The 27,437-nt window shown below is 49.2% G+C and overlaps 1 protein-coding gene across 3 annotated transcripts in view; it reads left to right on the top strand.

Annotated features, from left to right (window-relative positions):
* Nucleotides 1-27,437, top strand: part of Sh (Potassium voltage-gated channel protein Shaker) — a 354,522-nt gene that overhangs the window by 318,439 nt on the left and 8,646 nt on the right. For all 3 annotated transcript variants that reach the window (XM_089557877.1, XM_089557872.1, XM_089557867.1), the window contains exon 5: nt 763-1,235. In XM_089557877.1, the coding sequence (XP_089414003.1) occupies nt 763-1,179 (417 nt within the window). In that variant the 3' untranslated portion in view covers nt 1,180-1,235. The remainder of the gene's footprint in view (nt 1-762; nt 1,236-27,437) is intronic.

Below are 27,437 nucleotides of genomic sequence, written 5' to 3'. Positions count from 1 at the left end.
TGGGAACAATGTCCACCGCACGGTCATTGCTTGCAAACTACGTTATCGCACTCTCATAGCATCCCTTGAAAGTCCTAAACCTTGAAGAGAGGGGGGGGGGCGGGAGGGGAGAGTTTTTCTCACCTTCAAGATATTTGGAGCGCTGGCGACGCATAGTGAAGCCCGCTGCACAGTCGTGAAGCAAACCCGATTGGCTGTATATGCTAGACCAAGGGTTGTCTTTGAACCAACAGCAACAGGTTGAGACTGGTTGTAAACAGCGTCTCCTTGGAGACGATTTTCGGATCGTTTTAGGATGTCCTGAATATACGGAGAGGACGGTAAATACCGCGACATTGTTTGCTTCGGATATTTTTGTGAGATTAAACAGAGCTGAATCAGAATTCTGACATCTCCGAGCATATGGCATCGTCGTTTTAATAGTCTAATATCTAAATACAGTCCACCGAGGAAGCATGAAGTTCCAAACCAGAGAACCTTTCAAATGACATCCGCCGTGGTGCATCCATACTGCAGCTGTGGTGAAGAGTGCAATTGAAGGACATCTGTAGAGCTATGTTCATTAGGAGCCTGAACGCGGGAACACTATCGCACTGGCGCAGTCGCTCTACAAGTTCAACTGGGACAGCTGCGGATGGTAGTGAGGCCGAATCGGTCCACAGCTCGAAGAGGGCACGCAGTTGGACTAGCGGCCCGATATTATAGCCCAGTGCGGAGCATTCGTAGCGAAGGCGCCGTCCCGTTTCTTTGTCTCGTGTGCAGAGCATACCGGACGCGTTCTGGTGGGCCGTGGTGACCATGACCACGGTCGGCTACGGCGACATGCGTCCCGTGGGCGTCTGGGGCAAGATCGTGGGCTCGCTGTGCGCCATCGCCGGCGTGCTGACCATCGCGCTGCCCGTGCCGGTGATCGTGTCCAACTTCAACTACTTCTACCATCGGGAGACCGACCAGGAGGAGATGCAGTCGCAGAGCTTCAACCACGTCACCAGCTGCCCCTACCTGCCCGGCACCGTGGTGGCGGCCAAGCTGAAAGGGGACACGGACTCGCCAGACGACTCGGACGTCCTCGAGCTGGACGACGCCGCCTCGCTGGCCCTCTTCTCCAACCACCAGCAGCAGGCAAACAACCCCGCCGCCACGGGGGCAGCGGCGGCCTCGCTCGAGACGGACGTCTGACGGCAGCCCGTTTGCACGCGTCAAGGCGGGGGCTGGACGCCCCGTCCGCCCTCCAGGTGAGACAGTGAGCTTCGCTGCCGCCGCTGGTGGTAATAGACACCTTTCGCATACCGTGTGACCGTCTTACCGTTGCCGGTACCAGAGTACCGGCAGCCTGCGCGCAGCCAATGCGCATGCGCGAATCACCTTGACAGCGCCAGATGGCGCCACATACCGGGAGCTGTTCTCGCACCCGCAGCGTCGGAACCAATCAGCGCGTGCTCACCGGCGGTGGGTGGGCTCCCGGTACTCCGGTAACGGTAGCGGTAATACGGTACACAGTATGCTAAAGGCGCCTAATGTTTTGCACCGACACAATCTAAGCAGAAAGGAGTACTCTAGTGCACTCCCTTTTATGCCGAGAGCTCACTTCCTTTTCATTCCCTATCGGCCTATTCGTGTTTCGAGTGTAGCTGTTTGTGTTGCGCTCACCGGAAGTGCACAGTTCGGCGTTACGATAAAGCAGCTGTGCGGATCGCGTCGAGGCAGGTGTTTTTGAGCTTCTCTGAGCCACCGTTATGAGGGCGCTGCTGTCACACCGCCGAAAGACGGCTGATGCGCTGGTGCCACACAAAGTATGTCTGTGTGTGTAGGGGGGGGGGGGGGGGGGGTCAGCCGTCTTTAGCGCTCGCACCCGACAGCGGAGATGGTTATTACGCACGGATCGTGAGAATCTCACCGCGGAGCATGCGCGGAAACGGTAAATGCGTGAAACGGACGGCGATGCATACGACGAGCTGCTCCTAACGCCGAATTTCGTGATTTTCGCAATCGAGCATAAGTGTTGCAAATGATTGCTTATTCACATTGCTGGGAAACCATCCTGCAGTTTTGAGTGATACATAAGGTGTAGTGGTCCTTAGAAGGTGCGCAATAAAGCTCGAAAGCAAAAACGTTACTGTACTGCGGTAGTAATCAGCAGTTAAAAACATAGACGATGGCACGCATTAAATCGCCATTAAACATTTGTAGAAAATAGCCGGGAAACAAAAGCGGACTACACGACTCAAAAAAAATTCAGCGCCACGTGATTCTAGCGAATAAACAGTATATAGATTCAATTTTTAAGTTCAATTCTTTGTTTCCCAAAAATATTATGATGAGCCACCTGGGCTAAAAGCTACTGTTGTCAGCTTAACGAGGCACGGGGGCCGATACACTAAAGCCAGGGCACACCATGCAAGGTAATTAAACGCAAGTATAAAACTACATGAAAGCATGAATACATAGCACACTGTATACGTGTCAAGTATCGTGAGAACTGAAGCATGCTTACAGTTTTGTACTATTATAAAGGTCTGAAATCATAGATATCAGAGATTATGAAATTAAATTCCTAAGAAAACTGAATAACAATATTAAATACAAGGTACACAATAAGTGGTACAAAAAACACATGCACACACAAAAATGTGCATAACACGGGATTATACACAAGGTACACAGTAAGTGGTACAAAAAACACACATACGGACAAAAATGTGCGTAGCAGGTGATTACAGTGGTCCCATAATCAATGAAAAAGTTAGGTAAATAGAGGCAACAAAATATACACCAAGAAACCTCCGGGAGTTCCTTGCATATGAGAAGAGACTGGCCTCGTACTCTTTGGAGAGCACTCGAGATGACCTCGCATGTGTTTGAAACGATAGGAACACCACACCGCAGAAATCCTAAGTGATCTTAAAGCCCCAGCATTAACCTCACTCTCCCTCCCTCTACGATTCACCAATACAAGATCACAGCATGAGCGAGAGGAGTAGCTTCGTCGTCAAGAAGCTCCATGGAAGATTTAGATAACTCAAAACCCCCGAATGCGGTGACTTTTACAGTAGGAAATTGAGTGGCCGTCAACAGACACCGGTAAAGCGATTAGATTAACTTGCGCGTTAACGGCATCAGCTTCTCGGCTCGGCTGTGACGCTGAGGCCTTGTGGTCGGAGCTATGAAGACGTCAGGATTGCTGGCTCCTGAAATTTTGCGCACACCTGTATCGAGCAGAGCTTAGTAGCGAAGAACGTTGGGCCAGTTAGTGCAGCGACATATTCAAGAAAATTTTGCTCAGAATAACACAAGACGGAGGGAGAAACATGCACACACACACGAGTGCGTGACAGACGCACAATAGACGCAATAGACACATACACGTCTTAGTAGGGGCCAAATATAGATGTCGTTGGAGAACATGGACAGGTTAACTGTGCTCCGTAGTTTTTTTGGAAGGGCAAGAAAAAAATTTCTGTGGCGCTTTTTCTTGAGCTCAAAGGTGCGTACGATAAAGTGACTCACGAAGCCATTCTCGATGTCCTGGAGGCTCTTGGAATCAGCGGTCGAATGGCTTTGGGGATACCAATCTACCTCCCCGTCCACTGTACATTCCGACGGTTGAACATTACGCCTAGCGAGAAGTTCCATGGGTTAGAATTCTTAGCCGCACTTCCATTAACATGACGCTAATCGGCACACAGATGGAACTCTTACTATGGCAGACGCAAGCAAGGCAAGGATCGGGGAAGAGCGGCAGGCGCATGCTCGAGATAATTGTAGGCATTTGTGCATATATGCTAGACAAAAGCGGCTAAAAATATTTCACCGAACTATGATATTCTAATAGGAACATGGAGAGCGTGACCAACGGCATCTGCAGGTACGACTCGTGACAAACTAGGCGGGTACACAGCGCAAGTCAGTTAACAGTCACGAGTCGGGAGAGCACTCATCTTTCCATAGTACCGCGGGAACTGCACTCGTTAATCTCGTCACCACACCTGTGCTCGCAAAGGATAAATTTTCGCTGATAATCCTAATGGTTACGCTCATTTCCGCAACGTCTCCCACAGTGAGCTACTCGAAGAGTCACACTGCGCTAAATGACATTATCGTCAGCTTAGCAAAGGCAAGTTTTTCATTTCATGCCCCAAGACACGATGTGTGCCTTGCGTTAAAATGTGTCAGGGGCACGTTCGAAAGGCATCGTGTTAAACTTGTAGAGACCGTCGACGATGGCCAGGATGATCTTGTCTTTGTCGGATTCATGTATAACAGTTTTCCATTCTCCCGAACGGAGATCGAGACTTCAAAATAACTCAACGCCTTGGTGGCAGTTTAGTGAGTCGTCGATGCGAAACACCGGGTAGACATCTTTACGGGTTATCTTGGCAACGGCGCGGTAATATACGCAGAAACGAACTGAACCACCCTTTTCCCTAACGATAACGACAGGTGAGGGCCATATGATGTTTCGCTAAATCATGTCAGCAACTTGTTCTTCGCCGATCTTGCGTTCAGATGTTGAAACTCGATGCGAACGCCAGCGAACGATGGCTGAGCCATCCGTGTCTATACGCAATGGGACGTGACAGAAGTCTGGCCTAAATGTTAGGTAGAAACATCAAAGGAGCCCTTGCGCTTCCCGACTGCTGAGAGATGATCTCAGTGACAATGAACTGACGAGGCCCGGCAAAAACGTTGGATCGCTCAGGCGTCTGGTGACGGTCCAAGCCGGCGTAGCCCCAGCAGCAGGGGTGGGCGACGGCAGTGAGCGGGTTCCGCTGCCCTCCTGCAACCCGAGGGCGGCAGACGCAAACGACTATCCTAATGCAGCTCCGACAAGGGCGGAAGACGTCCGAGACGAGAGGTTTGGGAGTCGAAGGGCATCATTTTGTCGACGTCTTTGTACTGAGAGCAGCGCGGCACATAGCTCGCTGCCAAGGACAATGACGAGCGATGACTACGATGGACATGCTTAGATCAAAGAGTGAAAGGTTAGCGTACCTCACTAACAATATTAGTAAACACCTGCGCAGCGACAGTGTTCCTTCGTGAAAGCACTGGAGAAACAGCAATCAGTAACCGTGTCAGTGAGGAGGGACAAACCTGTCTCTAGATGCTTGACGCATGGCCACAGCACCCGTTTTGCTGGTCATGCTGTAGCGTTAAAGGTGCACTGGAGAGGAATCTGAACTCATATTTTTACCGCTGGAAATCGATCTACACGTTCCGAGCATTCTTAGAAACTTCGAATTATTACCCTATGCGGCCGATTCCCCTCCTTTAAATCCGATTAAACGTCCCGGCTTCCATCTTTTTTTTAATTCCTCGCAGACGGTGGGAGGAGTCAGCCCACCTTTCACCCAGTCCCGTGGCGGCTTGCCGCTCTGCCATCGGCGGAGTGATACGTAGTGATTGGCGAAAGCAAAGGGTCCACGTGCATTTTTACTTCCGTGGGCCTAATTTGCAACTATGTAGTCTTTGACTTCATCTATTTATTCATGGAAACCTAACAACAAAATAAAAGCAAAAGCAAAGCCGCCATGCGGCTGCCTGAAAGGCACTCCTTGCGTTGGTCAACTCCTCCCACCGTCTGCGGGAAGTTAAAAAAAAAAAAGGTGGAAGCCGGACGTTAATTCGATTTTAATTAGGGAAATCGGCCCCACAGGGCAATAATTCGAGGTTTCTAAGAATGCTGGGAACGTGTAGATCGAGTTCCCGCAGCAAAAAGACGAGTGCAGATTCCTCTTCAGTGCTCCTTTAACATGGGAAGTGACCCTCAGCAAGAGAGGGATACTTTTTTGCTGTAACTGGAGGCGTATACCTGGCCTTCGTGCAGAAAAATCGCGCTAGACTGGTTACGAAAAATCTAGGCAGACACAAAGGAACGACTATAGAGAGACGAAGCGCGTTTCGTCTGTCTAGTCATTTCTTTGTGTCTGTCGTCGTCTTTTCGGAACCAGTCAAGCGCGATTTTCCTGCACGACGAGCAACCAACTGACCCCCGTTCTTGTCCTGTATGCCTTACCGTACGCCTGATAGACTGCACCATTTGACGAATGATTAGGAATTTCAACAGTGAAAGAATTCTTCGAGGGAAAATATAGAGGCCGCACAGTTTGAAGGGGAAGAGCAAATCATTATAGGTAATGAACGGTCTTTAGTACGAAGCTGGAAATACATCACTAAGTCTACTAAACCGAACAAGGGAGGGGAAAACCTCAGGTTGCTTGAGCCAACGTTTCGACAAGGGGACTTGTCTTCGTCTGGGCAAAGCGTTCATCATTGGCAGGGATTAAATAGGGCCTTCTCTCCGAGGAGGAAGGCCCCGGGGGTGGGGAAGGAAAGTGGTGTGAGAGGGGATGCGTGTCAGGAAGGGGAGGGAGGTGAATCTTGATTCGTTAAGCTGCAATAGTGGAAAAACTTATATCCCGAGGGTGTGTAATAAACAAAGGCTTTGAAGGGGCTGCGACAGGGGGTTGGCGCTGGATGGAGCTGAAAAACTCAGATAAGAGGATTAGTCAGCGTGGTACAGGGAAATGAGAACAAGGCAAACAAAATAGGCTGGCACTGGAAGGAGAACGAAAGGGGGGGCATTTCCAAGGAAAGGACAAGGCAGGGGGGGAGGGGGCAATGGCTCGAGTTCAGAGAAAGCCAAAAGGGGGGGGCAGAGGGGGTAACAGGAATGTCATGGTTTCCGAGAACTGATAGTAGGGGTTTAGGAGTGATACGTAGTATCACTACTAACCCCTACTATCCCTACCTCTACCCCTACCCCTACTATCAGTTCTCGGAAACCATGACATTCCTGTTACCCCCTCTGCCCCCACCTTTCCTGTTACCCCCCCTGTTACTGATAGTAGGGGTTTAGGAGTGATACGTAGTATCACTACTAACCCCTACTATCCCTACCCCTACCCCTACTATCAGTTCTCGGAAACCATGACATTCCTGTTACCCCCTCTGCCCCCACCTTTTGGCTTTCTCTTAACTCGAGCCATTGCCCCCCCCCCCCCCCCCCCCCCCTGCCTTGTCCTTCCTTGGAAATGCCCCCCCCTTTCGTTCTCCTTCCAGTGCCAGCCTATTTTGTTTGCCTTGTTCTCATTTCCCTGTACCACGCTGACTAATCCTCTTATCTGAGTTTTTCAGGTCCATCCAGCGCCTACCCCCTGTCGCAGCCCCTTCAAAGCCTTTGTTCATTACACACCCTCGGGATATAAGTTTTTCCACTATTGCAGCTTAACGAATCAAGATTCACCTCCCTCCCCTTCCTGACACGCATCCCCTCTCACACCACTTTCCTTCCCCACCCCCGGGGCCTTCCTCCTCGGAGCGAAGGCCCTATTTAATCCCTGCCATAGATGAACGCTTTGCCCAGACGAAGACAAGTCCCCTTGTCGAAATGTTGGCTCAAGCAACCTGAGGTTTTCCCCTCCCTTGTTCATTTTGTGATCGCCAAGGACCATCTACCGCACCCTCTCTCTGCCAAAGTCTACTAAACCGTCATTTCCGAACAATAAAAAGGGCATTGCAAATATTTTCGGAAAAAAAGAAACTCACAGTCAGTGTACTTCGCTTGTCGTCGCCACCGTAGACGAACTTAGCTGAAGAAAACCCCTCACAGGGAACGAAGAACAGTGTAATCAGCTATGAAAAGCACTGGAGAGACGAACTGCTCGCGCAAATTTCATAACTTTACACTTAAGACCTCCGATTATGCAACAACCGCAAGTTGGTGATTTTGTGTCCAATATTGTTGAAAACTCTATATAGCTCCGGACTTGACAGGCAGATAATGCCTCACCGGGTGTCATTTGCGGCCAGAGAGTAGGTACCACAAAAAGGGGAAAATAATCAGAAGCGGCAGAAGGGTTAGTACAATGATGAAATCATGAAATTTACAGTTGTAGTAAGTGCAGCGAAGTCGCAGCCGACTTCATTTAGCTGACGATCATGGCGACAATATCTCAGTTGCAGTTACAAAGAAACAGAAAACGGAGGATTAAAATTTACCCGCGCTTTTAATATTGTCTGTTTCGGGGTACTGAGTCTGTGGATACTTCCTTCTAGCTAGCCTGCCGTCATCATCCCTTCTTTGCTGTCTGACCGACGCGATGGCTTAGGGGCTTTGGCATTCGGCTACTGAGCCTACGGGCGCGAGATCGAGTCCGGTCCGTGGCGGCCACATTTCGAAGGTGGAGACATACATAAGACGCCCACGTACTGTGTGATGTCAGTGCATGGTAAAGAACTCCAAGTGGTGGTCAAAATTTATCTGGAGCCTTCCACACCGGCGTCTCTGTATACCTCGTATATGTATGTAGCTCCGGGACGTTAAATCCGACACACCACTACCGTTGTTGTCGATGACGATGTACAGAGAGGTATTTGATGGCACATCCTGCGCAGTGATGTCCAGTGAGGGAAGAATAGTAGGGATGCTGTCCGAGGTTGAATGTTCTGAAGATACATATGTGCGTGGCTTGTGAGAGCCGCCGCAGTCGAGAACTCCGGATTACTTTCGACCACCACCTGGGGGTCCTTAACGCGCACCGACGTCGCACTGCACACGGGCGTCTTAAGGCCGACCTCCAAGGGGCGAAGTGCGAAATCCTGCGCGGCGCGAGTCCTCCATGCGAGGAAGGAGCGTGCGCCGCCGGCGCGCACCGCCATCGGGTCAGGCTGGCCAGGCGCAGTCCTTAGCCGTCGCAGTCATACTCTCATTGCTCGCAGTGGCTGCTGGGCGCAAAAGAAGCAGCTACAGCATATATACGACCAAATAGCGCACAAAATAGCGTTTCAAAAAAAAAAACACGGCTAGCACCAGCATCGTACTCTGTATGTTCGAGTAGCAGCCGGGCCAAAGTACTGCCCTCACAGGCTGTTACATATCTTGGTTGTTGTCGCAGTAATATGTTCATATAACCACCGTAAGCCTTTCCTTCACTTTAGCCTCACAAGGCATCAGTTCACATGAGACATACAACTGGCATGGTTCACAATTTTCATCTTTGGTTACAGGTGCGAAAAAAGACAGAACACAAGACAGAAAGACAGGACGAAGCGCTTCGTCCCGTCTTTCTGCCTTGTGTTCTGTCTTTTTTCGCGCCTGTAACCAAAGATGAACAGTTACCAACTTGCCCAGCAAGACGTTCCTTTATTCACAATGTTGTTCATACACACTCCGGCTACACGAAATGCCATGAACAGACGTAGCAGCGTAGCCCTGCGGCTAATTCGTTTCTAATCACATGCACCCGCTCGCTTTTGCAGCATACTGCACGTTTTCCGTTGTTAACGCTGAGCATTTGCACGTTGCCAATAACGCTAGTGTGAGAAACTTTAGCCGATTTCAGAAAGCTCAGATTTCCCATGACTGCGCGGGTTGATGTGAGTGTTCTGACTATGCCGCCCTTGGAAATGGCCGAGATAAGTGGTTGGAATGTAGAGGCACCTTTTGTACGGACATAACTGGCCTGACGGAACGCCTTCTTATAGCTTCGACTGTTCTCAACCCCCCCCCCCCCCCTGTTCTGCGCCGTTGGCATCAAGGAGGGCGCGGCTCCTGTGGTAACGCGCGCGGGACGACTCGGTGATTCGTTTGCGTGGGATTACGCCGTGCGTGACGGTTCTTCAAACAGGCCAATGATCGGCTCAGTGTGTGCAGCGTGTTAGCAAGCACAAAGTAAAAACGACGCAAACGTTTCTCCCAAAAGAGGACGACGGCACAAGCGTTCCGAGATGACCAACGTCCAAATCGCCCAACACGCCTTCTTGAGGCAGCAGCTCTGGTGAATGTTGCTTAAGTGTTGATAAGGAAACAGGACCACCAGGACTCCGATCACCGCTCAAAATTTAGATGGGGAGCGAAAACGCCGCGCCCCAGAACAATCCTGCCTTATGTGCCACGAAGACAGCAGCAAGGTGTGTGTGTGAAAAGACGCGTCACTTCGGGCCGCAGAAGCAGAACCAAAGCGATCTAGATGTTGAGACCCTATACTTCCAACCCCGGCAACCCGTCAAAGGCCTGCCTTTACAAAACAGGAGTTCCTAATGTACTTTTTTTAGGAATTAAATGCCTCTGTTGTCCGCCAGTACTGTTGGCTGTGATATCGGAAGTCCATTCACTACGAACTTCGGTAACAACGAATGCAGTCAGCGCAAACGTCAGGTTCTTGCACTCGGCCGTATTGAAGATCTCGCAGGGGATTCCGCAAAGATTCTTCAATCATGTTTAGAGCCCCATATGCTAAGCGCGTGAGAAAAAAAAAGTGCCCTCGATTTACCTGGTTAAGCTAAATGCAGCTTAGGTGCGCCAGCAGGTTTGCCATTTATTTCGCTTTGTGGTTCTTTGATTAGTTTTTTTTATTGGCTATAAATTTCGTGTTGCACTCAGATATTCTTGCAGTCGTTCCTCGGCATTCCTCATGCGATAAGTCGTGAGCTGCTCGCTTTTATTCGAGTCGCCGGTCCCTCTGTTCGGCTGTCTCTGAAGCTACTTGTTGTTGTTGTTGTTGTTGTTGTTGTTGTTGTTGTTGTTGTTGTTGTTGTTGTTGTTGTTGTTGTTGTTGTTGTTGTTGTTGTTGTTGTTGTTGTTGTTGTTGTTGTTGTTGTTGTTGTTGTTGTTGTTGTTGTTGTTGTTGTTGTCTTAGTGGCATGGCATATACCCATGAATGGGGATAGGCCAGGGTTCAGAGAGGAGAGCCAGAATAAGGTAAATCGAAGCCAACTTGTGCACACCTCTCGACTACACCACTCTCCGGCGACCTCATCATTCGACTCTTCTTTCTCGCTCTTCTTCTGTTTCCGCATCCCGTTTAGCAAGGTTATACTGTGTTCGCCGCTCTGCTCCGGCTTGGCGCCTCGCTATATCCTCTGGATCGTTTTACGACGCTCTCTTCTTGCGTTACTGCTCGGCTAGCCGTGCACGTCGTTCGGCATCAGTACCTGGGCTAGGAACGGCTCCCTCCATGATATTTGCCGTTTGCAGCACCACACCTTCCTCCGGAGTCTTCATCCTTCGCCTCTTCTTCGTATCTTTTGCCCTGCTCCCATTGGCTGCAGCTGGCGCGACGCTCCTCCGAGCTTGCCCGAGCTTGACCGAGCTTACCCGAGTTACTCTGAGGCTCCATCCGCGGACAGGACGGCTTTTTCCACTAGCGAGGCATCTGGCTAGCGCACTGAAAGTCGGCGAAACAATTTGCGCTCCGGGTCTCGGGAATTTCTTGCAACTAGGCTGGCTTTTCACCCGGTGAATGTACTTGCTGCGACTACGATGCGGGCTTCGCTCAGATCGTTGCTTTTGTATACGCTGGGCCACTCGGCTGAGCACTACGCTCGGGCAGTCAGAACGGGAGCGTTCAACTAATCAAGCGTGCAAAAATGGAGTCTCGCATATTTTCTTGGTAACTTTCGACCATCTCTGGAGATCGACTGTACTTGCCTACGTCAGTCCTTACAGCCCGGCTGTTATTAACTCGTTTGGCGGTTGAACTGCCTCGACGACGGCGGTGGTGTGACCAAGTCACGTGACCATTCGCAGATAGCTTGACTCGTACAGCGGTTCCGATTTGTCTTCGTGTTGTTCACTCAGATTACCTAAAACATAGAGCATAAGAAAAAAAATTATGTACAGTTTAACTACTGTTGAACCTGGTTAAAGAGCGAAAGCTATGGCGTATCGGGCAACTATACGCTTGGCGTCTCTAATGTAGAGTGCATTCCAGACACAGAATAGGCAGCGCGCCCACCCTGCCACCCTGGAAGGTGGCAGTTAATGGTTGATCGCGAGAATTTGCTGACCCAATGAACGCTGCGGCCCATTGGCTGCAGTGCCACGTGTCTGCCACAACGTTGTCAGCCCTAAAGCATGCAGCCCGCATCTCTCTCTCACCACCCCACGTACCTCAAAGCGCAATTGAGGCGTCCACTGACCAAGGCAGACAGTTATGCGCACTTCCTTTCCTTGACGTTAGCGGAGCCTAAAACGTTGTCAGTGCCAATGAACACAATGAACGCTTACGGCCTGTGGCTTCAGTGCCGCGTTTCTTCCATAACGTTGTCAATGCCAACGCATGCAGCGCACATCTGTCACTACCGCCACATAGCTTAATCCACCAATGAGGTGTCCACTGTCCCAGGGAGTCAGTTATGCGCATTTCCTTTCTCTTTCTTTATCTGAAGGTCAAATGAAGGTGAAATCTCCAGACACATTGACTTTGGCTCTACCTAGCGTAGTGAAGCTTTCGCTTCAATATACATATAAGGAATCAAAATGATTATAAATAATTTTTAAGGTAATTAAAAAGAAGCAATAGAATCCTACACAGTTGAAAACAAATGCGTGAAATTTTGAGTTAAATGCTTTTGTTCTTCTATTTCCATTTCATAAATAGCAACAAAACTTCATTCACTCGCTGAAAACCCGCAACAATTGCGCTTTAATAGCGCACTACTGAGTGTCGTAATCGTGTGTGTGTTTCACTTCCTCCTTTCCTTGGCCGCTCCTCTCGACAAGAGAAGCGAGCTCCGGACAGGAAGACGACCACTACCGCTCGACGTTATCTGTTCCGCCCCAGTCGAGGGATCCCTCGCTGCGCGCATAAGCATCTCTCCAAAACCAGAATGGCATCGCACGTGCTTTGCCGCGTCCCGTCCGAGTGCGTTGGCTCCAAGGGAGAGACGATGGGCGCACTGAAGAGCACGGTGAATAAAAAGCTCACAATTGGCGCCACTGCACGCAGTCAGCGGCGCGCCGGTGTGCAGCCGTCTTTGTCCGCGTTTCTTGCACGTGCTTCCATTTTTTTGTCTCTTTTTCCTCGCGCATGCCTTTCCTTTGTAACAGTCAACTGTGTAAGTCGGCTACTCCCGCAGAAGAAAGTGATGCAGAAAGAATATTGTGGGTCGTTTATGTCCTTTCGCTCCTTCTCACTGAAGGGCCGCTTTTTTCTTCATCTTATTTTACGTACTTACGTAGTAGTGCGAACATATTTGGTCCTAGAAGCAAGGGCAAAAACTACAGTACACCGAAACAGCGTTTACTTCGCCTTGTACACATAGCACGTTATGAAAATATTCTTCAGAACTAATACATGACAATATGCACACACTTGGAATACGTCTGCTAGAATTCTAACAATCAAAACCGCAAGCAAACAATGCAAAAGGAAAATAGATTGGTAACAGCCATTTGTGTCTGTTTCAAGAAACGTTGTTTAGGGCCTGTTTGAAATTTTCTGTCGTGATAGCCTATTCAGGTAGCTTTGCTTTGCCTTCTTAGTTGTTCTTTCTCCCCTTCAAAGAATCGCCGTGTGTGTATTTGCAAAACAGCCAACACGGCTACGACAATAACGTGTGTCAAGGATATCAATAGGAAGCCAAAATTGGAAGTTATAAACGAAAACTCTTGTTTGTTACTGCGCTGCTGTTCCCTTGAAATTGATTTTTTGCTTTTGAGCATTTAGCTCCTCTTCATTTATCTTGAATCGGCGCATTCAGGTAGCTTTGCTTTGCCTTCTTAGTTGTTATTTCTCCCGTTCAAAGAATCGCCGTGTGTGTATTTTCAAAACATCCGAGTAGCAAGTTTGCGAATAAAAGTCATGCACGAACAGCCGAGCCGCAGATGCGTATCTTGAGAAAGCGCGCGCTGCACTTTGCACGGCACAACGCTGCATGCTGCTGCTGATGGGAGGGGGGGGGGGGGCGATGCCAAGGCAGAAGCGGCAGAAAGCAACGCTGCCGGGTCAGAGCAGCGCTCGTGGCCGCCGCCTCGTAAGCGCATTCACAGGAACACCGGCCGGAGGGGGCCGATGCCCTGGGCCACTGGGACGACGCGGGTCGATGGCATGACGTCAATGTGACGTCATAGCCGCGAGCTCTTTCTCCTCCTCCTCTCCCTTGAACAGTCATCGCGGTCTTGTTCCTTCGCCACTGCCGTTCACGGAAGCTGGGCACAGGAGGCCGCCCAGAATGGGTACCATGACTGCCCGCTTGCAAGCTGCGTGTTTCACTCAAGCTCAGGTCCGACTGCTGCTTGAGGGCACAACATTAGCGGGAATTTCGGCTCTGAAATAAAGCAAATGCCAAGTGCAAGGACATTTGCTTCGCGTTACCAATTTAGCATTAACGAATCGTATTAAGTGATGCACGTGAGATAAAGCTGGCAGCGCGTGAAAAAAAAATAAATAACTACAAAGAGCGGCATGCATTCGGTAGGCACTTGCAAGCATGCTTTTTGTTGATATCGTTTCCGTGATACAGATAACGTTTTGCCCCACTAAGTGTTTGCAAATCCCTAATTTTGAGCCTCAGTCCATGACACTAAGAAGTCTCCTCGGTAGACCGACTTCCAGTCCCTTTTCTGCGATTGCGTTAATTACCAGCTTTTAAATATTACATAAGGCGGCTGCAACTGAGCGATCATTGGCATCATCATCACCAGCCTGACTACGCCCACTACAGGGCAAAGGCCTCTCCCATTTGTTTATTTATTTATCATCATACCCACAGCGCCATTGTCTGGCATTACATGGGGGGGGGGGGGTTGAAAAAGGAAAAGTACACAAATGCCACCGCGTGCAGGTGGTTACAAAAAAAAAGATAACAATGAGATAGAAAGAACACGGAATTATTATACACAAAAAATGTCACAGCATGGAAGAAAATGAATCATTTGATAATATGGACACTACTTCCTCAGGCAGCTTGTTCCATTCCGAAATCGTTTCCATTTCGAAATGTCTCTCCAATTAGCCCTGTCCTTCGCCGCCAGTTGCGGCCACCGTATCCCCGCAATGGCAGCGCATCTCAATCTAGTTCAGTCGTTATCGCAGTAATGATGGTTTCATAGCCCTTATGACGCAAGCATTCTTCCCACGAGTTCGCCACCAACACCGCGTGCGTCAGGTTCAAACTTGTCCGTGGTTCCGCTTGTGCCGCAGACAGGCTCCGTCCCCGTACGCGCTGGGGCGTTGGCAAAGCAAAGGGAAACCCGGCGGTCGTCAGCACCCACGACGGAGTGGCGGAGACGGGAGCGAAGGAACGGGGTCACGAGCGGGAGAGGAGTCGAGTGGGCGGAGGAGGAGGAGAAGCGGCACGCTATGGCGGCGTGGCACGCGAACGGCACGGAGCCAGCCGCTGTTAATTCAATGAGCGCGCAGGAAGCTAAGACTGGCCGCGCTGAAGAGCTGAGGAGGGAGCTGAAAATCCTCGCCGGCTCTTTTCGAATCCTTTATCCCTTTTTGCCGTGGAAGCTTGTCACAGATCCTTACGCAACCTTCACTAGCAGGAGGTTCGACCTATCATGGAATATGCGTGTATTAAGGCGGAAGCCTTTAATGCCTCATCGTTGTAAGCAGTAGTAGTCGACAGAAATGTCACGCTTTTCAGTTGGTCGAAACGGTCGTGACGCCACAGTGCGCGAATTTCAAACGGGGCCAATTGTACTTTGGCTAGTAACCATGCAACCAATTAAAGGGATCATATAGTGATGCTCCAAGTAAGTGGGACTTAGCTTAGTGAATTGATTCATTACCCAATTAGCCTAATTAAACTTTCTAGTCAAACCAGACTTTCTAGTCAAACCAGGTCGAGTTCGGGAATCGAACCCCGGTCTCCGGAGTGCGAGGCGAGCACGCTAACCACTCCGCCATGCCAGCTCGATGGTTTCGAATGAACAAAGGCCCGTCTAGTGAATACGGTGTCTCCGTTCACTCCCATCTTCCTCTCTTCCCGTTACGGCGAGGTTTAGGTGTCCACCGAGATATGCGAGACAGATACATTTCCTTTCCTGAAAAACCAATTTACCGACAAGCAAGGCGTAGAACCGAACGGGCGATGGCGTTCAATGGACTCCCTGGCAGCGTTGCAAGACGCTGTCACAGCAACATCGCGCTTAAGGCTTTCGCCTCATCGCACTTTAGGTCAACAAAGTAGCCCCTTGAATTTTTTTGTGTGGGACTCTGCACATCAGGTATTAATTGACAAACTCGAGAAAATTCATAACAGAGCACCAAGGTTCGTCTTGGGCAGGTACGGGCGAAGGGATAGTTGTACAGCAGGGAAAAATAATTTCAATGGGAACCACTCGCTTCCAGTAGAAGAAAATTGAGGCTAAAATCGCTGCACTTAGTAATTCGTGGAAAAACGGGGATTGATTTTGAAAGTTATTTAAAACAGTCCTTATACTTTTCTCAACGACATGACCATTCTCGTAAAATTAGAGAGTACCGTACCAGGAAGAACTTGTTTGTAAATTTATTTTTTGTTAAAACAGTGCAACAGTGGAACCGGCTTTCCGAAGTACAAGTGTGCTCTGCATGTGAATATGTATTTTTTTTTTTTTTTGCCAATCTGTAACCCCCCTGCTATAACGCCTTCGGGCAGCGCGTGGTGACTCTTGAATAATAAATAAAAAAAAGGGCTGTAACTTTGAAACTGTGCACAAAAATTGGATTCATTGACTCGCTATTGAAATCCCCGTCAGGCACTTCTGGGGAATGGAAAGTCATTTCTCAGTATTTAAGGGAAAAGAGCAGCAATGCTAAAGAGCTGTGGTTGATGTTATTCAAGTTTTATTAACTGACGAATTTAGACTTTTCTTCCCGCACCGCGCTCTCAGTAAATGGACGTTTTTTCTGCATTTCGTCTGCTACAAGATGCAGACGAAACGTCTGCAACAGATTCCATCGAGGACTCAGCAGCCGTACGCCATCGCCCTCAAGGCTCAATTCAAAGGGGATAGTAAATGCGTTGGCACTGGGAAATGAATAGGTTCATTATTGCTTCGCAGAAGCAACTTTTTCCGTTCTCATGCAAACTCACAAATTCAGCGCTGCAGCGCGTTTTGTGGCTTTCTTTCGTTGATTGTACGTGTTTCATTTATTCGCGAGATTCCGGAGGCATCCGAGTGACCCGATGCCGGAGGGCCTTCAAATAATTTCATTAACGCTGTCTCGTGTCAGACCACACTTCGCCTGACGACGATGAAGTGCCAACTCAGACAAAGTCTGGGCGCCTCACGCCTGTAGCACATGTTTACAGTGTTCTAGAAGGGGGTAGTGTGCTCACACGGGAGTGGCGCCTGACGCACTTCGTGTCGCCGCCGACAGGCGGCGCGATTCGCAGCGTCACCTGAAACTCGCCTGCGCGCCGAAGTAGAACGATTACCGCGCGCTGCTGCAGTGCCCGAAAGAAATGCAGCAATAACGATGTGCGATGCACGAACTTGTTTTCGCGCATTGTAGCAGCGTGCAGTGGTAAAAATTACTGCTGTTGTGTCTCATCTACGGAGTGCTCGCGATGTTTTGAAACCTAGGCGCGCCGCCGCGGTGGCTCGTGCCTATGGCGCTCAGTTGCTGACCGGAATTTGAAGCGATGTCAGTGCAAGTTAAAGAACCCTAGGTCGTCGAAATTATCCGGAAACCACCACTACGGCGTCCCTCATAGCCTGAGTCGCTTTGGGACATTAAACCCCACAAACCAAAAACAACGCTTCGCGAGACTGAACGCGCCTCGCTATAAGCGCAGGTCTGTGAAAAGCACAATATGCCGTCTGCAGTCTCTTGCAGAGCGCGACGCAAGAGATACCCCTGTGTTTTCTTCTGCTGGTAAAATGTGCCGTGTGGTTTCGCTAATGTAGCGATCATATCGACCGCGTTTCCGCGGCGCGAGCACCATTGGGCAGAATTTTAAAATTATGTTTACGTAATCCACGACAACATTAGAGCAGTACTTAGCGAGTTAAGCAGATTATATGATTCAGGTTTTTATTGCTGTAATTACATGACCTGGCATGGAAAGCTAATACAATTCAGATACATTTATGCAATGACCTTTATTTACAAGGAAGTTATGAACATGTGCACCAGTAAAAACAAGCTCAATAAGAAGGCTGAATGTGCACAAATAGAGATGTTTACGAACTGTTACAAACGTGCGTCGTGCAGACTGGCCTCACGATGTTTTTGCAATCCTCCTGTGCATTACCGTCTTCCTTTTCTCGTACTTTTCACGGTTAATGCATATTGAGAAAAAAAATGAAGCCGCGTTGTAATATAAAAGCGGATTGCATTTTTGTGAGCTGAGCTGGGTGTTCACTGCAACTAATTTTATGCGTAGACTTTGCCTTCACCAGGCTCAGCAGATCCAAAATGCTATCAGCATCTTGCTGAAGCATTCCGTAAACATGTCTTGAAGCAATTTTACCAAATAATATAGTGCGCCAAGTCAATAGAGAAGTGTGCTTCGGCTCTTTTTCTTCGCGACTGCATCGCCCTTTTCGCACCTCTTTCTTTGGCTTCTAAGTGTCGGTGTTTTCTTCGTAAGGTAATGCGGCAAATTCGGAAGAATCGTGGAGACGGCATCTTCCGATAGCAGCGGCTGGTCACGAGGGATGCGCACCTCTTTGCCGTCCATTAGGTGCACGAAATCCCTTACTATAAACCGCGGTTCAAAATGTAATTCACAGACCTCACAGGACTCATCTAATTTCTTATTTGCACGGTGGAGATTCCTCTCCCGCTCCTTACTTCGTTCTTCATCACGTGGGACGCTGAACAAAGACGCCTTTGGTGCATCCCTCACGCGACTGTAACAGTAATCTCGGCTGCGACTAGGCATTCTCACTTGCACATACTGCGCATTGAGCAAATCATCAACCACTGAACGGGCACCGAGGGATACCGCTACGCATACAGCACCGGCGAAATTAGCTTTTGTGCGCCGACAACTTCGAACCAACACAGCTGTTGCGAGCGCACCACTGCTGCCGCTGCCGGCCGATACCACGGAGCAAGGGAACCACTTCAGGTGGAGCAGGCGGCAGCGCCCCTGGCGGGCATCAGGGAAGTCGACGCGGGGTGCGCCAAGGCGAAGCGGCGCAGGGATACGGCAGTGAGCCCAGTTCCCCCTTCTAGAACACTATACACATGTTCGACCTCACTAGCCCTAGTGCGTAGCCACGGACGAACAACGACCATTTAAAGCAGGAATAAATTTAACGTCTACGCCTTCGCGTCTCCTTGCCCACGAATTGCGTTCGTCCGTCCGCCCGCACTATTAGAAAACTCCCTAAAAAAAATCTCTGCCTCTCCCGTAAACGAGAGTAGAGTAAGCATGAAATGTTTACGGGCCTAATGTCATCTCGGTGGACACCCGAACCGCACCGTACAGGAAGGGAGGAACGCCACCACCCGTTCAGCGCGATGCCTTGTCATTTGAACGCAAGGTTTTTTGAGGAAAGAAAATGGCGCAGTAATTCTCTGCCATCTCGGTGGACACCCGAACCGCACCGTAAAGGAAGGGAGGAACGCCACCACCCGTTCGGCACGATGCCTTGCCCTTTGAACGCAGCGCTTCTCCCCCGGATCACGTACGACAACGAAGTGCAACATGCAATTTATGTGGTTTTTGCACGCGTTATTAGAAATCGGAAATTATAATTCCGTGCGTTATCAAACCCACAGCTCCACTGATATCTTGATAAACATTGAGAAGGCACTGGCAGCAGTTATTTTTTGTCTCGTTTGGAGACCAACCAGCGCTTGCATGCCGGTCGCGTAGGAGGGCTTACGGAGTCTCGTTAAATCTCGCTAAGTCTCGTACGGTACCCGGATGTTCTCGTTTCAGAGCCCGGATGACTGGAATTCAGTGCCCGGATGAGTGGATTTCAGTGCCCGGATGACTGGATTTCAGTGCCCGGATGACTGGATTTCAGTGCCCGGATGACTGGAATTCAGTGCCCGGATGACTGGATTTCAGTGCCCGGATGACTGGATTTCAGTGCCCGGATATCTGGATTTCAGTGCCCGGATGATGGCTCTCGTTCTCGGCGTGACGTCACCACACTGCCGACAACGGGGGCTAAAAGCATTTCATGCTTAATAATACGTACGAGAAACACTTTGACATCACACCGTTGTTTGAAGACTACACGATTTGAGGACGCAATTTGAAGCTTGTGTGCCGCTCGCTTTAAACGGCTCGGCTACCGTCGCAACGCATTTTTCCTTGCTTCTAGAAGACATTTCAACTTCCCGTAACCAGTAGTCTACAACGAGCATTGTGAAGCGTTGGGTGGACGGTAAATAAGAAGCGCATAGAACCAAGAAACGCATCCAAGTGACACAGGCGCAGGATGGACGAAAAGAAAAAAGATGTCTGCCGCATCGTAACTTTGAGTTCGGTTGGATCACTCCACTCGCTCACCAAATTTTACACCGCAGTACTCGCGACTGCGATCCAACTCATCGCTCAATCATATGGGTCCCCGGCCACCAAGGCATGCCAGGTAACGAAGCCGCCCATGAGGCAGCCCGCGCACTCACTCACCGGGTACCAGGCGTCCCTTGGGAGGAGCTTAACTCAGATCACAGCCCTCTCCTTTCTTTTAAAGAAATTACTGAGCACTATCGTGCCGAACACCGGCGATACCCAGTTCCTATGAAAGGACTGGGTAAAGCTGGCGAACGAATTCTCCTCAGGCTCTTTACAAACACCCTGCTGTTCCCGGCGGTTCTCAAGCACTTTAATCCTTCTTTTGACGGCCGCTGCTCATTCCGTGGGGAGGTGGCCGACACCTTCCACATGGTATTGGCATGCAGAAAAAATCCTTCTCTCCCCCCTATCACCCATTCCCCTACCCGAGAGGACTGGGAAGCGGCCCTGCTCAGCTGCCAAGAACTATCGACCCAACAGGCCCTGGTTCGGCGGACTTGTGTAGCGGTCTCGACCAACGGGATCCCGGAATGAGGGACTCCGCGTAGTATTGTAAGGGGTGGGACCCATTAGGGGCCTCTCCCCGAGCACCTCTCTGTAAATTACTAAATAAATGCTTTTCACCACCACCATCGATGGAAGAAGACAAGGAAGAAGAATACTGGGTCTATGAGAAGAGTTCTCCTCATTGTTGGAAGAGAAGCCAGAAGGCGTCGCAAGACGCAAAACGTTACGCTCGGGAAAATCTCGTCTGGCGTTTCGGAAGGGAGAACAATTGAGACTCGCCTCCGAAGATGATTTGTAGCAAATCCAATGACATCGACATAACTCCCTTTTGTACTGGGGCGCACGAGAAGGCCCGCTAGAGTTACAACGCCATGTTAACAAGAGCACATGACTGAACTTTTCGGCCTCGCACTAGGTCTTCAAGAAATATCAAGCAACGAAACAAACCCATTCGTGAAAATTTCTCGTCTGCAATGAGAAAGCAGCGACTGGTATACTATACGTTTGTTGGCAGATTTTCTTTTCCTCTGTATCCTGAAGCTGCGTTTTAGACCAGTCGTTTCGTTTTGTTAATTGAATAGATATGCTTATTTCCAGCCGAAAACCCTTCTGTTGAATGTTCTGTAAAGCGTGCTTTGCCGCATTGCTGCAGTGTTTTTGGCTAAGCAAACTTCAAAGTGCACAGCTGTGGCGTTGGCACGTCGGCAGCACGTTGCAGAACAAGAAGCGATAAAGGGGACAGGATGTATTTAAATACACTGCAGGCTGTAGGCATGTAATTGTGCTGTTTGATCAAATATTCCAGAAGAACAGATTAACACAGGTAATACTAATTGCAGAGCTTCCCTAATCAGTGTTTGCACTGTGCATCCCAATGTTGGGATAATGTTTCGCAGCCAAGACAATTAACGCATCGCGGCACAGCAAAGGCAGCGTCGTCTTACACGGACACTAAGATTAAGAAGTCTGCGGGGATAATACGGGGTTAACTGGAGAGATATTCGAGAGACATTGGTCTCGCAGTGGGCGTGGTCAGCCTGTTGATGGCGATGAAGACAACGCCATTCAATTTTGCTTTCTGTAAAAAACTAATGCTATGGCCCTTTCTGACTACTGCCCCGCCGCGGTGGCTCAGTGGTTCCGGCGCTCGGCTGCTGACCCGAAAGACGCGGGTTCGATCACGGCCGTGGCGGCTGAATTTCGATGAAGGCGAAATTCTAGAGGCCCGTGTGCTCTGCGATGTCAGTGCACATTAAAGAACCCCAGGTGGTCGAAATTTCCGGAGCCCTTCACTACGGCGTCCCTCATAGCCTGAGTCGCTTTGGGACGTTAAACCCCAATGAGCAACAGTAAACAAAACTTTCTGACTACGTTGATGTTTTGATGTTTGGCCAACAGCAAAAGGAGGCATCTCTTGCTAAGAATATGCATTTTAAAATTATCGTGCCACTCAATTGAAACTCGTGACGTCTTTACCGAAAAGGGCTCAGTGATCGCTGTTTTGAAGCGAATGGAGGTGCAGCATAGCCTCTGGGATCCGTAGTTGAAGTTTTTCGACACAGTGCACTTCACATGCGAAATCGGCCGGTGGTGGTGACTCCTGTGTTTAATTTGTTCGCCTTCTCCTGCGTTGTTATTCTTTTAAATTCTGCAGTGCTTCAATTTTTTTTTCCCGGCGCGTCTTTCTGCGCCGTGTGTGACACCTAAGCACGACACGTCTGCAGGCAGCCTTCGTGTTGACATTCCCGTCGCGATGGAACTTCTCTGTTCGAGTTTTACGCCGCGTTCTGTGTGTGCGCGCCTCGCGGAAGGTCGGCTCACACTTTCCGTGGCTCTTTTCATTTGCAGCGCCGCTGTTCGCTCGGCCAGCGCTAATGATGGAGGAGATTGACTCAGTCATTCGCCCGGCCACGCTCCGCTCTCCTCCCTCCCTCTCCCCTCCCTCTCCCCTCCTTCCAGCCCCGAGCAATTAGAACGATGGCCAGCGGCACGCCACCGCTCACTGCGTCGGAATACGTCTGCTCACTCGCCGGGTGCAGAAAGGAGAGGGGAAATTACACGCGCCTGCAGAGTAGCTGCTGACTAAGATCGCTTCGCGTACATTCGGCTCCTTCTTTGTTTTTTGTTTTTTTTAGGGGACGCACTCGGGAAGGAGGAGGGTTCTTTATTATAAGTATTGGGTTTTCTCGTTTCTAGCTCTTTGTCATTTCCACTTAAATATCTTGAGCAGAGGAGTTATTTCGCTCTGTACTACACCGCGCATAAAAGAAGCGCGAAAACGCGACAAACCTCTATGCAGGGAACGGTTTCGCTTGGATGGCGGATTGAATAACGTTGCCCTCAATTTTCGCTTGCCACTTGCAGTGACCGGTTTTCTGTTCAAACCATGAGCCGCAGAACAATCCGGGAATTCATAATCAACGCGAATTAATGAGCCGTGTTCTAGCGTGCATGTCGTACGAGCCGCGTTGAGCTTTCGCGATAGCTCCGCCGTAATGCGTGTGCTCTGAAAACTCAGAGACTAGCACTGGCGTTTCCCTCTTTTCTTGGGCTGGGGCGAGCACCGCGGGCACACGGGGACCGAAAGTGAATCGGCGGATCAGTTTTACTTCCCTGAAGTAAACGTGAAACCCGAGCCTTTCAATGCGCTTCTGGGCACGAAACATTTCCGTTGAGCCATGGGCGTGCTCCGGGCACCACCCGAATAGCCCTTGTAATGGTGGACGAAGTATTTATTGAAGACTGAAGATTGAAGGCTGCGTTCGTTGGGTTATCAGTAAATCAATGATAAATCAATTAACTTTTGTTCTTTTATTTCCTCTTTAAAGGAGAAATACTGGGTAATAAAAACTACAAAGCAACTTGACGGTGTCCCGACCCCTTTCAGATTGACAAGACAGCATCGTGACGGCAAGCCACCTACAATCTAGCAGACAAGTATAAGATATCAGCTAACGTAGATGAAACGTGACACAAAATGGCTAGTACAATAGATATCAACAGCTTAACGAGCAATGATAAACACGAAAGATTCCAATGAGAATGCTAGTAATACCATTTGTTGATACAGTTTTCATTACATGAAGGATGAAAATCCTTCCGGTTTAACTTGAGTTCCGGGCACCAAGTCCCAGCATCAAGTTTGCTCTAGAAGTCTGCTTTCGTGGAATCGAGCAACGCATGCGCCTGGTGTGGCGGGAACTTATTCCGGGTCGGTGATGACGATAGGAAGGTCTCACTGTCTCACACCTTTCCTGACTTCCAACTGGGCTAAAAATCGAAGAATGTCATCCCTCCAGAAGGAGACGGTGGGCCTTATTGCCATTATCCACACGCACGAATTGCATTTCAAAGCCGCGCTCTTCGCTGAGAGCGATGAGCAGCTGTGCAAAGGGTGGCATTGCGTCCCTGCGTGACGAGTGGTTGGGAGACTGGCAGCCAGCTTGTTGTCGGAGCATCCTTGCCGTAATGGTGCATTACCCTTGTAAATAAATTCAGTCTCTGGGAGATGGTTCTGCGTGTGCAGACGTAGGAGCGGCGATTCGCAAAATGCAAAATTCAGTTACACTATTTTTATAAGGATGCTTTATTATTAGCGGAGGTGAATAAGCTACTTGGTTGAACATATCTGGAAGCAGAAAAGCACACAAGACAATGACGAAACACACGATGGCGCTGACTTTCAAGTGATCTTCAATGGAACAATACTTGGTATGGAACACAAATGAATTTATCTCAAAATGAAAGGCAATAGGATGGCAGAGGTAAATTCAGAGTGATTACTTATTCCGGAAGCGGAAACACGCTGGAGAAGACAAGGGACGACAGCAGTATTCGTCCTTTTGTGCGGCGCTGTATCCAGACGAGATGCCATGTTACACTGCTGTATACTCTATGCACGTCTTACTTCGGCACATCATTGTCCCTGGTATAGTTAATGGCGCCGTGCAAACCACGGCCGTTTAAATTCTAGCGGCACTTCATTGGCAATGCGGCAGATGCATCAAAATAGCCATGGCTCTCCGAGCATCAAAACTGAAAAGGAACGCATTGTGAGAGCGTAAGCAAGTCAGGAAACAGGAAACCTAACCGGAAGGGTGTTCCAGTGCCGCTACACTGCACTGGGGGAAAGGAAAGAGGCAGTGTAGTAGAGAAAGAGGAAGGAGAGATGGAACGGGTGAGGAGAACGGGCATCGCGCAAAGACCTGGTGCTACAAGGCCATAGTCTCTCGCTCAAGCACGACGCTCCCGGGAACGGAAATATACCGCGTTAAAAGCAGTAAATCTGATCTTCCGCTGTAGATATTTCGCAGGAAAAAAGTTAACTTCCTGTCAAACATGTTTAGCATGAACGTGGGACTTATTGTCCTGATGCTGTTCACAAGCTGTCATGGATGTCGTAATTGTTGGCCCCGGTTTAATTTCGACGACGCCGGGTTCTCACTGGCATCGCACAACGCACGGGCGCGTTTGCTTCTCGCCTGCATCGCACTGTGGCCTTGATTCATTCCAGATTCCTTGGGATCAGCAGCCGAATGCCCTAACCACTAAGCCTTCGTGGCGTCTGCACTGTGGCTTATAACCGAGGATTTTCCGGTCGGTATTTTTTCTGCGACGCCACAAGTTTCCATTTTGTAAGACTGTGCGTAAGGAAAAAACAGAAACGCTTTAGATCTCGGATATACATCAATGCGGTCGGGCTGTGCTCGGTCTGTTGCCTATTTTTTTCCGCTGTCTAGCGGTGGGCAGACCGGCCGGTCGCTGTCTTAACAAAAGGTCAAAAGATAATTGTTGCAAAATTTCGAAGCAATATCTGACCACCTCGGCATCCACTGTGGGTACTGCGACGGGGAAAAAAGGAAGATAAAAGTTCACTCCGGGCTTGGTGACACCACGCTGGTTGCATTTCAAGCCTGGAAGAATAAAAAGGTGGCGCATTCCAGCTTCAGCACCCTTTCCACTGCACTCACAAAGCGAACAAGGGAGGGGGAAGCCTCAGGGAGGTTGCCTGCCTGAGGCTTCCCCCTCCCTTGTTCGCTTTGTGTTCACAAGAAACCCATCTACCTGCCATCTCTCTACCACTGTTTCCACTGCACTGTCACACAAGGAGATGTCACTTGTAGAGGAAGCCTAAACTGTGTAGTCTTTTTTTTCCCTAGCATTCGTTCGTTTGTGCTCATCGTGTGTGTTCTAATACCCCTTTGCGTAATCGGTTTATTCATATGTGGCGTTGCAAAATAAAACTTACTGTTCCTTCGTTGCTGTTTATCGTTGCTTCTCCAATGTCCAATCGCGCTGCACACTTCATGAATCATTATGCTTCCGAGCCAACTAGCTGACGAAAGCATCGTGAAGAATTTATAAGAACAGGCGCGATATGTTTCCCTCGACTGCGTAAAATACCGATTTCACTTTGCACAAAAGTGCTTTCTTCAAACTACACACCGAAGCTGGACCTAAACATGCCTCGTCAGAAAAAAAATATTTTTCTGTCTTTTGTTAATTGACATTTGTGTAACATAGAAGCCATGGAAAACTGATTTGATGGTTTTTGGACGTGCCACAAAGGACGGGGAAGAAAGGCCCTGTTTTAAATACCCACCGCGCGTAATACCCTTCAGCTACTCAGCATGATTACGAACCTTAGATTTATTATTTTTCCAGATGAACTACACAGACTGCGGGAACGCGCGTGTCAGACCGCAAGACTGCACCTGTCGTTTTCTCAAAAGCTCATTTTGCTCAAATGGTGCTGCGGCTGGCGGACATCTATGACGAATACGTCTTTCTAATATATTGGTTGCCGTTGTTCATGTCTTGTTGTTTTCTCCTTGCCACTGTTCTGGCTGCGTTATTTGTGTATAGTTCTCTTTTCTGTTAATCCAGAACTGCACAGCGGAGTAGCTGGCTGCTTTCCGAATATTCTGTATGTATATGCCGTTAAAGTACATTAATGGGTGTCAGTGTGCCATCAGAGAAAAAAAAAAGTAATGCAGCGGGATGGCAAGGAACCCGCTTTCGGTACGCCGAGTTCTTTGGTTCAATTCCCGGCCTGCTTTGCGTTCAATGATTTATTTGTCCCGAGACGACAGGGTCTTCTTTATGCATTTCTTTGCAAATATTTATATCCTCTTACCGATTCTCTCCTTCTGTTGCCGATATGCTGCAGCGGCTGAATCTAGAGCCCCTTCGTGTACGTCGAAATAATGGGAGACTAAAACTGCTTCATTTAAACTATCACGAAAGTATAGCTTGCAGCGCGAAGCTTATATTTCGCCTGCGCAACACAGGTCATCTAGAATTAACCACTCGAATGTTATTCGCCCGTACTTTCCGAGGACTAAGCAGTTCCAGAAATCTTTTTTTTTTTCGCTCACAATTGAAGAGTGGAATAGTCTGCCACTGTCGGTGGTTGACTGTACCGATGTAAATGCTTTTGTGTCCTCATTGTCAGCACATCTGTCCTAACCTTCTCCTGGTTCGGCAGTACTGCTGCCTACAGTATTTGGAAATGAAAATGAATAAAATAAATATGTTTAAGCTTATTTACATATTTTTCAGGGCGTGTGGATCATTCAGGTTGGTTTTAGCGGTGTTTGGAGCCCACAAGGGAGCAAAATTTAAAAGTTGGGAGGCTAGCGGCAGTGCTTGATATGGCGCGTAAATACCCACGGCTGGGGCCGGCAATGGCGGATTTCCTCATCGCTTATTCTTTACACTCTAGTAAC

The sequence above is a fragment of the Amblyomma mixtum genome, chromosome 1 (genome assembly GCF_055824585.1).
Source record: "Amblyomma mixtum isolate Tamu chromosome 1, ASM5582458v1, whole genome shotgun sequence".
Lineage (NCBI taxonomy): Eukaryota > Metazoa > Arthropoda > Arachnida > Ixodida > Ixodidae > Amblyomma > Amblyomma mixtum.
The sequence above is the reverse complement of the archived record's forward strand: the minus strand, read 5'-3'. Positions and strand labels throughout refer to the sequence as shown.